This window comes from Oncorhynchus masou, unplaced genomic scaffold (genome assembly GCF_036934945.1).
Source record: "Oncorhynchus masou masou isolate Uvic2021 unplaced genomic scaffold, UVic_Omas_1.1 unplaced_scaffold_5613, whole genome shotgun sequence".
Classification (NCBI taxonomy): Eukaryota; Metazoa; Chordata; class Actinopteri; order Salmoniformes; family Salmonidae; genus Oncorhynchus; species Oncorhynchus masou.
In genome coordinates this window covers 1,861-14,621 of record NW_027012032.1, presented here as the reverse complement: position 1 = coordinate 14,621, position 12,761 = coordinate 1,861, and the positions used below count along the sequence as shown (strand labels likewise).

At 48.0% G+C, this 12,761-nt stretch overlaps 1 protein-coding gene across 1 annotated transcript; it reads right to left on the bottom strand.

Annotated features, from left to right (window-relative positions):
- Window positions 1-691: 691 nt before the first annotated feature.
- LOC135536137 (beta-galactosidase-like) lies at window positions 692-12,254 on the bottom strand. The gene is made up of 6 exons (XM_064962528.1): window positions 12,184-12,254; window positions 7,406-7,495; window positions 6,572-6,685; window positions 2,595-2,726; window positions 1,995-2,222; window positions 692-1,789 (listed from the first exon to the last, which is right to left on the bottom strand). The coding sequence occupies exons 1-6, from the start codon at window positions 12,232-12,234 to the stop codon at window positions 1,532-1,534; spliced, it is 873 nt and encodes a 290-aa protein (XP_064818600.1). The 5' UTR covers window positions 12,235-12,254; the 3' UTR covers window positions 692-1,531.
- Between the last annotated feature and the right edge of the window lie 507 nt (window positions 12,255-12,761).

Genomic DNA, 12,761 nt, shown 5'->3' with positions numbered 1-12,761 from the left:
TGATGTCATGTCTGTCTGTAGCTGTGATGTCATGTCTGTCTGTAGCTGTGATGTCATGTCTGTCTGTAGCTGTGATGTCATGTCTGTCTGTAGCTGTGATGTCATGTCTGTTGTCTGTAGCTGTGATGTCATGTCTGTTGTCTGTAGCTGTGATGTCATGTCTGTCTGTGGCCTGTAGCTGTGATGTCATGTCTGTCTGTGGCCTGTAGCTGTGATGTCATGTCTGTCTGTAGCTGTGATGACATGTCTGTCTGTAGCTGTGATGTCATGTCTGTCTGTAGCTGTGATGTCATGTCTGTCTGTAGCTGTGATGTCATGTCTGTCTGTAGCTGGGATGTCATGTCTGTCTGTAGCTGGGATGTCATGTCTGTCTGTAGCTGTGATGTCATGTCTGTCTGTAGCTGTGATGTCATGTCTGTTGTCTGTAGCTGTGATGTCATGTCTGTCTGTCTGTGGCCTGTAGCTGTGATGTCATGTCTGTTGTCTGTAGCTGTGATGTCATGTCTGTCTGTCTGTGGCCTGTAGCTGTGATGTCATGTCTGTTGTCTGTAGCTGTCATGTCTGTCTGTCTGTGGTCTGTAGCTGTGATGTCATGTCTGTTGTCTGTGGCCTGTAGCTGTGATGTCATGTCTGTTGTCTGTAGCTGTCATGTCTGTCTGTCTGTGGTCTGTAGCTGTGATGTCATGTCTGTTGTCTGTGGCCTGTAGCTGTGATGTCATGTCTGTTGTCTGTAGCTGTGATGTCATGTCTGTCTGTCTGTGGTCTGTAGCTGTGATGTCATGTCTGTCTGTCTGTCTGTGGTCTGTAGCTGTGATGTCATGTCTGTGGTCTGTAGCTGTGATGTCATGTCTGTCTGTCTGAGGTCTGTAGCTGTGATGTCATGCCTGTGGTCTGTAGCTGTGATGTCATATCTGTCTGTCTGTGGCCTGTAGCTGTGATGTCCTGTCTGTCTGTGGCCTGTAGCTGTGATGTCATGTCTGTCTGTCTGTGGCCTGTAGCTGTCATGTCTGTCTGTCTGTTGTCTGTAGCTGTGATGTCATGTCTGTCTGTCGTCTGTAGCTGTGATGTCATGTCTGTCTGTCTGTGGCCTGTAGCTGTCATGTCTGTCTGTCTGTTGTCTGTAGCTGTGATGTCATGTCTGTCTGTCGTCTGTAGCTGTGATGTCTGTCTGTCGTCTGTAGCTGTGATGTCATGTCTGTCTGTCTGTAGCTGTGATGTCATGTCTGTCTGTGGTCTGTAGCTGTGATGTCATGTCTGTCTGTGGTCTGTAGCTGTGATGTCATGTCTGTCTGTGGCCTGTAGCTGTAATGTCATGTCTGTCTGTGGCCTGTAGCTGTGATGCCATGTCTGTCTGTCTGTGGCCTGTAGCTGTGATGTCATGTCTGTCTGTGGACTGTAGCTGTGATGTCATGTCTGTCTGTGGACTGTAGCTGTGATGTCATGTCTGTCTGTTGTCTGTAGCTGTGATGTCATGTCTGTCTGTGGACTGTAGCTGTGATGTCATGTCTGTCTGTGGACTGTAGCTGTGATGTCATGTCTGTCTGTTGTCTGTAGCTGTGATGTCATGTCTGTCTGTCTGTAGCTGTGATGTCTTGCCAGCAGTGCTGTTGAGCTGGGGCCGGTCCATGAAGAGGACCCTGGTGTGAGAAGGGGCCCTCTCTAGCTCCAGGACTGTGATGTTGTTGGGCTGGGTGGGGCTGAGCAGGGGCCCCGGGACGTACAGGGTCTGCTGGGGACCTCTCTTAGGCCAGTACCTGCCCAGGTTCACCCCGTTGATCCACACCTGTCCCTAGGAGCAGTGGAGAGGTAGAGGGAGACGGTCTCAGTGGAGGTTTGACCCCAAGAAGGAACTGCTAGTGAACACGTCTGTTTGACTCTTGTTCTTCCGACAGCCATTGTGTTCATCGATCTCCATATTGGATAATTACTACACTAGTATTTCTGTACTTAATGAGCCAGTTGGTAAAAAGACAAGGTATTGATTATGTCCTCACCTTGGTCCATTCGTTGAGCCGGAGAAAGGTGTCCCAGGCCAGACCGTTGGGAGGCAGGGTGCCCTGGTAGAAGACTGGCCCATCTGAGGGCCCTCTGACTGGGCTGGGCGGGGAGCGTCGCTGGCCTGACTGGGGCCATCCGGAGGCAATGGCTCCATCAATGTCCAGACGGTAGATCTGCCAATCTGTCAGCACATCTTTACCAAGGACCAGGTTACTCAACAGGCCCTGCAAAATACAGACATGACCGACAAAATCAACTGTAAGTCCATTCCTTAGCCTGAGTGCCAGACTGTTGGTGCTCAACTGTAAGTCCATTCCTTAGCCTGAGTGCCAGACTATTTGTGCTATCATGCCAACTCCTTTTTACTCATTGTCACGAGAAGTTTGGCTATCCATTCCTAGCGAAAGTTGACGAATACTTCCGTGAACATTCCCGTTGTAAACTCATAACTGAATTGTTTCTCTTTTGATATTGGAGTGTGGATCCTTTATGGGACCAACGCACCTCACTTACATAAATCTTGAACTGCTAAAACTATTTTATTCAGATCAAGATATAAAACACGTGTCTGTCTACTGAAGTTGAAGTAGACTTGCCTTGAAGTCGTTGATCTTGCTGCCAAAGTTGACTCGTCCCATGTTCTCTACTAGAACATCAACCTGGTCCCCCTGCTTCCCTGTTACGTTCATCACCAGAGTCGTGTCTCTCTCCAGCAGCCCCTGGAACACCTGTATAAGAGCAGGACACAACCTCTACAACATGCTGACAGGACAGAACCATCACACAACCTCTGTACAACATGCTGACAGAAAAGAACCATCACACAACCTCTGTACAACATGCTGACCATCACACAACCTCTGTACAACATGCTGACAGAACAAAACCATCACACAACCTCTGTACAACATGCTGACCATCACACAACCTCTGTACAACATGCTGACCATCACACAACCTCTGTACAACATTGAATACTTATGTAAGATTCTGGAACGGCGCCTGACATTCTGACCACTCACGTTGCAAAATTAAATGTACACATGTTAATAATTTAATCCAAACTGTCACGAGCGTCTGCACAGCCAGACACTGAAATAGAACATGGTTCTCTTAGACGCGCTGTAAGTCCCGCCTCTCCAATCTCATTGGTTGATAGGAGCATATACCCACGTGAGTATTTGAAAGATGAACTGAGCTCCACACTCCAGTCCAGTTGGTGGTGGTAATGCACCTTAAAGCTAGATGCCAACCGCCAGATAAAATCCACAGAAGACCACGACAAGTGAAGATGTTTTAGGAACTTACGAGGCTTCCCCTTTTTAATTGTGGATTAGATTAAATGTCAGAGTAGAGATCACATGATTTTGTGTGACTCAAATTCTACAAACATCCTGTCCCCAAATGAATATAGTTTATTCAGAGTTTGTTTTGATATTTCAACCTGCGTGTCTTGATCCCATCTGGTGTGGATGGACAAAATCAACATGCTCACGCACACGCATGTGCTCGGTATAGTCAGCAGCGTTTTCCACCACCAGTAGGGACAGTCTGAATGACCAGACGAGGACCGCACTAGTGGTGTGACAGACAGACACCTACCCCATTAAGACAGACACCTACCCCATTAAGACAAGACAGACACCTACCCCATTAAGACAAGACAGACACCTACCCCATTAAGACAAGACAGACACCTACCCCATTAAGACAAGACAGACACCTACCCCATTAAGACAAGACAGACACCTACCCCATTAAGACAAGACAAGACAGACACCTACCCCATTAAGACAAGACAGACACCTACCCCATTAAGACAGACACCTACCCCATTAAGACAAGACAGACACCTACCCCATTAAGACAAGACAGACACCTACCCCATTAAGACAAGACAGACACCTACCCCATTAAGACAAGACAAGACAGACACCTACCCCATTAAGACAAGACAGACACCTACCCCATTAAGACAGACACCTACCCCATTAAGACAAGACAGACACCTACCCCATTAAGACAGACACCTACCCCATTAAGACAAGACAGACACCTACCCCATTAAGACAGACACCTACCCCATTAAGACAAGACAGACACCTACCCCATTAAGACAAGACAGACACCTACCCCATTAAGACAGACACCTACCCCATTAAGACAGACACCTACCCCATTAAGACAAGACAGACACCTACCCCATTAAGACAAGACAGACACCTACCCCATTAAGACAAGACAGACACCTACCCCATTAAGACAGACACCTACCCCATTAAGACAAGACAGACACCTACCCCATTAAGACAAGACAAGACAGACACCTACCCCATTAAGACAAGACAGACACCTACCCCATTAAGACAAGACAGACACCTACCCCATTAAGACAGACACCTACCCCATTAAGACAAGACAGACACCTACCCCATTAAGACAGACACCTACCCCATTAAGACAAGACAGACACCTACCCCATTAAGACAAGACAGACACCTACCCCATTAAGACAGACACCTACCCCATTAAGACAAGACAGACACCTACCCCATTAAGACAGACACCTACCCCATTAAGACAAGACAGACACCTACCCCATTAAGACAAGACAAGACAGACACCTACCCCATTAAGACAGACACCTACCCCATTAAGACAAGACAGACACCTACCCCATTAAGACAGACACCTACCCCATTAAGACAAGACAGACACCTACCCCATTAAGACAAGACAGACACCTACCCCATTAAGACAAGACAGACACCTACCCCATTAAGACAAGACAGACACCTACCCCATTAAGACAGACACCTACCCCATTAAGACAAGACAGACACCTACCCCATTAAGACAAGACAGACACCTACCCCATTAAGACAAGACAGACACCTACCCCATTAAGACAAGACAGACACCTACCCCATTAAGACAAGACAGACACCTACCCCATTAAGACAAGACAGACACATACCCCATTAAGACAAGACAAGACAGACACCTACCCCATTAAGACAAGACAGACACCTACCCCATTAAGACAAGACAGACACCTACCCCATTAAGACAAGACAAGACAGACACCTACCCCATTAAGACAAGACAAGACAGACACCTACCCCATTAAGACAAGACAGACACCTACCCCATTAAGACAAGACAGACACCTACCCCATTAAGACAAGACAGACACCTACCCCATTAAGACAAGACAGACACCTACCCCATTAAGACAAGACAAGACAGACACCTACCCCACGGACAGACAGACACCTACCCCACGGACAGAGAGACACCTACCCCATTAAGACAGAGAGACACCTACCCCATTAAGACAGAGAGACACCTACCCCACGGATAGAGAGACACCTACCCCACGGACAGAGAGACACGTACCCCACGGACAGAGAGACACCTACCCCACGGACAGACAGACACCTACCCCACGGACAGACAGACACCTACCCCATTAAGACAGACAGACACCTGCCCCACGGACAGACAGACACCTACCCCACGGACAGACAGACACCTACCCCACGGACAGACAGACACCTACCCCATTAAGACAAGACAGACACCTACCCCATTAAGACAAGACAGACACCTACCCCATCAAGACAAGACAGACACCTACCCCATCAAGACAAGACAGACACCTACCCCATTAAGACAAGACAGACACCTACCCCATTAAGACAGACACCTACCCCATTAAGACAAGAGAGACACCTACCCCACGGACAGAGACACCTACCCCATCAAGACAAGAGAGACACCTACCCCACGGACAGAGAGGCACCTACCCCACGGACAGAGACACCTACCCCATTAAGACAAGACAAGACAGACACCTACCCCACGGACAGAGACACCTACCCCACGGACAGAGACACCTACCCCATTAAGACAAGACAAGACAGACACCTGCCCCACGGATAGAGAGACACCTACCCCACGGACAGAGAGGCACCTACCCCATTAAGACAAGACAGACACCTGCCCCACGGATAGAGAGACACGTACCCCACAGACAGAGAGGCACCTACCCCATTAAGACAAGACAGACACCTGCCCCACGGATAGAGAGACACCTACCCCACGGACAGAGAGGCACCTACCCCATTAAGACAAGACAGACACCTGCCCCACGGATAGAGAGACACGTACCCCACGGATAGAGAGACACCTACCCCATTAAGACAGACAGACACCTACCCCACGGATAGAGAGACACGTACCCCACGGACAGAGAGGCACCTACCCCATTAAGACAGACAGACACCTACCCCACGGATAGAGAGACACGTACCCCACGGACAGAGAGGCACCTACCCCATTAAGACAAGACAGACACCTGCCCCACGGATAGAGAGACACGTACCCCACGGATAGAGAGACACCTACCCCATTAAGACAGACAGACACCTACCCCACGGACAGAGAGACACCTACCCCACGGACAGAGACACCTACCCCATTAAGACAGAGAGACACCTACCCCACGGACAGACAGACACCTACCCCACGGACAGACAGACACCTACCCCACGGACAGACAGACACCTACCCCACAGACGGAGACATATGCCCGGTCATGAACCCCATTCAGAGGAGAGATTAGGGGTGTGTCTTCTGGCAGGTCCCTGGGCAGCTTGGTCCGGTACAGCATGAAGCCATAGTACTAACCAACAGAATAGGTACAACATTAAACACATTAAGTAAAGTTAAAACAATGTGAATTGTTTCTTAGACCTACCTTCCATAACTATACCAGATGGTGTCCCAGGATAGAGACCTACCTTCCATAACTATACCAGATGGTGTCCCGGGATAGAGACCTACCTTCCATAACTATACCAGATGGTGTCCCAGGATGGAGACCTACCTTCCATAACTATACCAGATGGTGTCCCAGGATAGAGACCTACCTTCCATAACTATACCAGATGGTGTCCCGGGATAGAGACCTACCTTCCATAACTATACCAGATGGTTTCCCAGGATAGAGACCAACCTTCCATAACTATACCAGATGGTTTCCCAGGATAGAGACCAACCTTCCATAACTATACCAGATGGTGTCCCAGGATAGAGACCTACCTTCCATAACTATACCAGATGGTGTCCCAGGATAGAGACCTACCTTCCATAACTATACCAGATGGTTTCCCAGGATAGAGACCAACCTTCCATAACTATACCAGATGGTGTCCCAGGATAGAGACCTACCTTCCATAACTATACCAGATGGTGTCCCAGGATAGAGACCTACCTTCCATAACTATACCAGATGGTGTCCCAGGATAGAGACCTACCTTCCATAACTATACCAGATGGTGTCCCAGGATGGAGACCTACCTTCCATAACTATACCAGATGGTGTCCCAGGATAGAGACCTACCTGCTTCATCTCTTCAAAAGACAGAGGGTACAGTGACCGGACAGGACCCTGCGGTGACAGCGTGTCCAACAGGCTGCTGAGGTTCCCTACCTACCAGACAGAGCAGACGTTGAAGTCATACATCATGTTGTACTGTGATTTATTTCTCTTAGGGCATTGGTTTACAACCTGCAGGTCGTCCACACATTTCTTTGGTCGATAAAACACACACACACACACACACACATATATATATGTGTATATATATATATAGTGGGGCAAAAAGGTATTTAGTCAGCCACCAATTGTGCAAGTTCTCCCACTTAAAAAGATGAGGCCTGTAATTTTCATCACAGGTACACTTCAACTATGACAGACAAAATGAGAAAAAAAAATCCAGAAAATCACATTGTAGGATTTTTAATGAATTTATTTGCAAATTATGGTGGAAAATAAGTATTTGGTCACCTACAAACAAGCAAGATTTCTGGCTCTCACAACCTGTAACTTCTTCTTTAAGAGGCTCCTCTGTCCTCCACTCATTACCTGTATTAATAGCACCTGTTTGAACTTATCAGTATAAAAGACACCTGTCCACAACCTCAAACAGTTGCACTCCAAACTCCACTATTGCCAAGACCAAAGAGCTGTCAAAGGACACCACAAACAAAATTGTAGACTTGCACCAGGCTGGGAAGACTGAATCTGCAATAGGTAAGCAGCTTGGTTTGAAGAAATCAACTGTGGGAGCAATTATTAGGACAACAGAGAGTAGCAGCAGCGTTGAAGATGGAGGGAGGGAGGGAGGGGGAGGGGTGGCAATGCAAGTAGTCTGGGTAGCCATTTGGTTAGGTGTTCAGCAGTCTTATGGCTTGGGGGTAGAAGCTGTTTAAAGCCTCTTGGACCTAGACTTGGCGCTCCGGTACCGCTTGCCGTGCGGTAGCAGAGAGAACAGTCTATGACAAGGGTGGCTGGAGTCTTTGACAATTTTTAGGGCCTTCCTCTGACACCGGCTGGTATAGAGGTCCTGGATGGCAGGGAGCTTGGCCCCAGTGATGTACCAAGCAGACCACCATAGTGCCTGTGCCCTAGAACACAGCTGCACCAGAGAGCATCCTGACGGCCTGGTATGGCAGCTGGGCGACCTCCGACCGCAAGGCACTAGAGGCTAGTAAGAACAGCCATCCCTGGGGCTCCCTGCCATTTCAGTTGTCATGGTTATTTCGTTCACACTTTTCCTTTGTCACTATTATAATTTTCCTGAGTTATGTTACGGGTCCCATCCCCCCCCTAGACTGTCGGGCCAAAAGGGATTCGTAACAGCATCCGTTTCATCTGACCACTTATTTATTGATCTGGTCACTGACGCTTCCTGCTTTAATTGGTCAGCAGGAATCATCAGTGGAACATGTCCCGGGATTCCTCCAATGGCATTGAGGAGTACAGCACATCAGTCACTGGCTTCATCAATGAGTCAGGAGGATGGTATTATGGTCAGATTTGCCAAATGGAGGGTGAGGGAGAGCTTTGTACGCGTCTCTCTGTGTGTGTGTGTGGAGTAGAGGTGGTCCAGAGATTTTCCCCCCCTCTGTTTGCACATTTAACACGTTGATAGAAATTTGGTAAAATGGATTTACGTTTCCCTGCATTACAGTCCCCGGCTCCTAGGAGCCCCGCCTCAGGGTGTCCAGTTTCTCGTTCGCTTTTGTCGGAATATACTGATTACACTATAAGGTGAGGAGTCCAAGCAAGACTTGCATCCACACATTTACACTGTTGAGTTTATGTGCTTTACATATGCTGTACTTTTCGTCACATTTGTTGATAATGACATCTGAAAATACTCTGGATACATTCAGTAACATGACCAGAATATGTGGGGGAGGTACAGCATAAGAAAACTATGACAAGGGGGTGAATGAGAGGACTAACTGGTGTCTCCAAGTGGCCCCACACCTCTCCAGACTGGGGGTTAGTGAGAGGACTATATGTGTCTCCAAGTGGCCCCACACCTCTCCAGACTGGGGGTTAGTGAGAGGACTATATGTGTCTCCAAGTGGCCCCACACCTCTCCAGACTGGGGGTTAGTGAGAGGACTATATGTGTCTCCAAGTGGCCCCACACTTCTCCAGACTGGGGGTTAGTGAGAGGACTAACTGGTATCTCCAAGTGGCCCCACACCTCTCCAGACTGGGGGTTAGTGAGAGGACTATATGTGTCTCCAAGTGGCCACACACCTCTCCAGACTGGGGGTTGAATCAGAGGACTAACTGGTATCTCCAAGTGGCCCCACACCTCTCCAGACTGGGGGTTAGTGAGAGGACTGGCTGGTGTCTCCAAGTGGCCCCACACCTCTCCAGACTGGGGGTTGAATCAGAGGACTAACTGGTATCTCCAAGTGGCCCCACACCTCTCCAGACTGGGGGTTAGTGAGAGGACTATATGTGTCTCCAAGTGGCCCCACACTTCTCCAGACTGGGGGTTAGTGAGAGGACTAACTGGTATCTCCAAGTGGCCCCACACCTCTCCAGACTGGGGGTTAGTGAGAGGACTATATGTGTCTCCAAGTGGCCACACACCTCTCCAGACTGGGGGTTAGTGAGAGGACTAACTGGTGTCTCCAAGTGGCCCCACACCTCTCCAGACTGGGGGTTAGTGAGAGGACTGGCTGGTGTCTCCAAGTGGCCCCACACCTCTCCAGACTGGGGGTTGAATCAGAGGACTAACTGGTATCTCCAAGTGGCCCCACACCTCTCCAGACTGGGGGTTAGTGAGAGGACAAACTGGTGTCTCCAAGTGGCCCCACACCTCTCCAGCCTGGGGGTTAGTGAGAGGACAAACTGGTGTCTCCAAGTGGCCACACTAGTGCTGTAATAAGGCACTGTGGTGGTTGATGGTAGTAAAGTATGCTGTAATAAGGCTGGGTCCTGGTAGTAAAGTATGCTGTAATAAGGCTGGGTCCTGGTTGTAAAGTATGCTGTAATAAGGCTGGGTCCTGGTAGTAAAGTATGCTGTAATAAGGCTGGGTCCTGGTAGTAAAGTATGCTGTAATAAGGCTGGGTCCTGGTAGTAAAGTATGCTGTAATAAGGCTGGGTCCTGGTAGTAAAGTATGCTGTAATAAGGCTGGGTCCTGGTTGTAAAGTATGCTGTAATAAGGCTGGGTCCTGGTAGTAAAGTATGCTGTAATAAGGCTGGGTCCTGGTAGTAAAGTATGCTGTAATAAGGCTGGGTCCTGGTAGTAAAGTATGCTGTAATAAGGCTGGGTCCTGGTAGTAAAGTATGCTGTAATAAGGCTGGGTCCTGGTAGTAAAGTATGCTGTAATAAGGCTGGGTCCTGGTTGTAAAAGTATGCTGTAATAAGGCTGGGTCCTGGTTGTAAAGTATGCTGTAATAAGGCTGGGTCCTGGTAGTAAAGTATGCTGTAATAAGGCTGGGTCCTGGTAGTAAAGTATGCTGTAATAAGGCTGGGTCCTGGTAGTAAAGTATGCTGTAATAAGGCTGGGTCCTGGTAGTAAAGTATGCTGTAATAAGGCTGGGTCCTGGTTGTAAAGTATGCTGTAATAAGGCTGGGTCCTGGTTGTAAAGTATGCTGTAATAAGGCTGGGTCCTGGTAGTAAAGTATGGTGTAATAAGGCTGGGTCCTGGTTGTAAAGTATGCTGTAATAAGGCTGGGTCCTGGTAGTAAAGTATGCTGTAATAAGGCTGGGTCCTGGTAGTAAAAGTATGCTGTAATAAGGCTGGGTCCTGGTAGTAAAGTATGCTGTAATAAGGCTGGGTCCTGGTAGTAAAGTATGCTGTAATAAGGCTGGGTCCTGGTAGTAAAGTATGCTGTAATAAGGCTGGGTCCTGGTAGTAAAGTATGCTGTAATAAGGCTGGGTCCTGGTTGTAAAGTATGCTGTAATAAGGCTGGGTCCTGGTAGTAAAGTATGCTGTAATAAGGCTGGGTCCTGGTAGTAAAGTATGCTGTAATAAGGCTGGGTCCTGGTAGTAAAGTATGCTGTAATAAGGCTGGGTCCTGGTAGTAAAGTATGCTGTAATAAGGCTGGGTCCTGGTTGTAAAGTATGCTGTAATAAGGCTGGGTCCTGGTTGTAAAGTATGCTGTAATAAGGCTGGGTCCTGGTAGTAAAGTATGCTGTAATAAGGCTGGGTCCTGGTAGTAAAGTATGCTGTAATAAGGCTGGGTCCTGATAGTAAAGTATGCTGTAATAAGGCTGGGTCCTGGTTGTAAAGTATGCTGTAATAAGGCTGGGTCCTGGTAGTAAAGTATGGTGTAATAAGGCTGGGTCCTGGTAGTAAAGTATGCTGTAATAAGGCTGGGTCCTGGTAGTAAAGTATGCTGTAATAGGGCTGGGTCCTGGTAGTAAAGTATGCTGTAATAAGGCTGGGTCCTGGTAGTAAAGTATGCTGTAATAAGGCTGGGTCCTGGTTGTAAAGTATGCTGTAATAAGGCTGGGTCCTGGTAGTAAAGTATGCTGTAATAAGGCTGGGTCCTGGTAGTAAAGTATGCTGTAATAAGGCTGGGTCCTGGTTGTAAAGTATGCTGTAATAAGGCTGGGTCCTGGTAGTAAAGTATGCTGTAATAAGGCTGGGTCCTGGTTGTAAAGTATGCTGTAATAAGGCTGGGTCCTGGTAGTAAAGTATGCTGTAATAAGGCTGGGTCCTGGTAGTAAAGTATGCTGTAATAAGGCTGGGTCCTGGTAGTAAAGTATGCTGTAATAAGGCTGGGTCCTGGTAGTAAAGTATGCTGTAATAAGGCTGGGTCCTGGTTGTAAAGTATGCTGTAAATAAGCCCATACCATTGTCAGAGTCACAAAGCCATAGGCCATCTTGGGAGAGGCTGGGGGCATGGGACCCACAGGGATGTCTCTGAACTAGAAAGGGGAAAATATAACCAGTATTAACATACAACATACATGTCATCAATACCATATATGTCATCAAATGCCTCTCTATATAGTGTGATACTTTTGACCAGAGCCTGTGCATCCTAGTATGCCCTATATAATACACTAGAACACTATGGGTCTTGGTCAAGTAGTGCACTATATAGGGCATAGAGTGCCATTTGGGACATAACCTAAGATGAACTGAGTCCTGTGGGTTTGTCCCAGTCTTGTTACCATGGTGATGGTGTTCCGTATGGCCAGTATATTCTCTACTGGGTTAGGGCAGGTTAAGGGTTGTTACCATGGTGATGGTGTCCCGTATGGCCAGTATATTCTCTACTGGGTTAGGACAGGTTAAGGGTTGTTACCATGGTGATGGTGTTCTGTATGGCCAGTATATTCTCTACTGGGTTAGGACAGGTTAAGGGTTGTTACCATGGTGATGGTGTTCCGTATGGCCAGTATATTCTCTACTGGGTTGGGGCAGG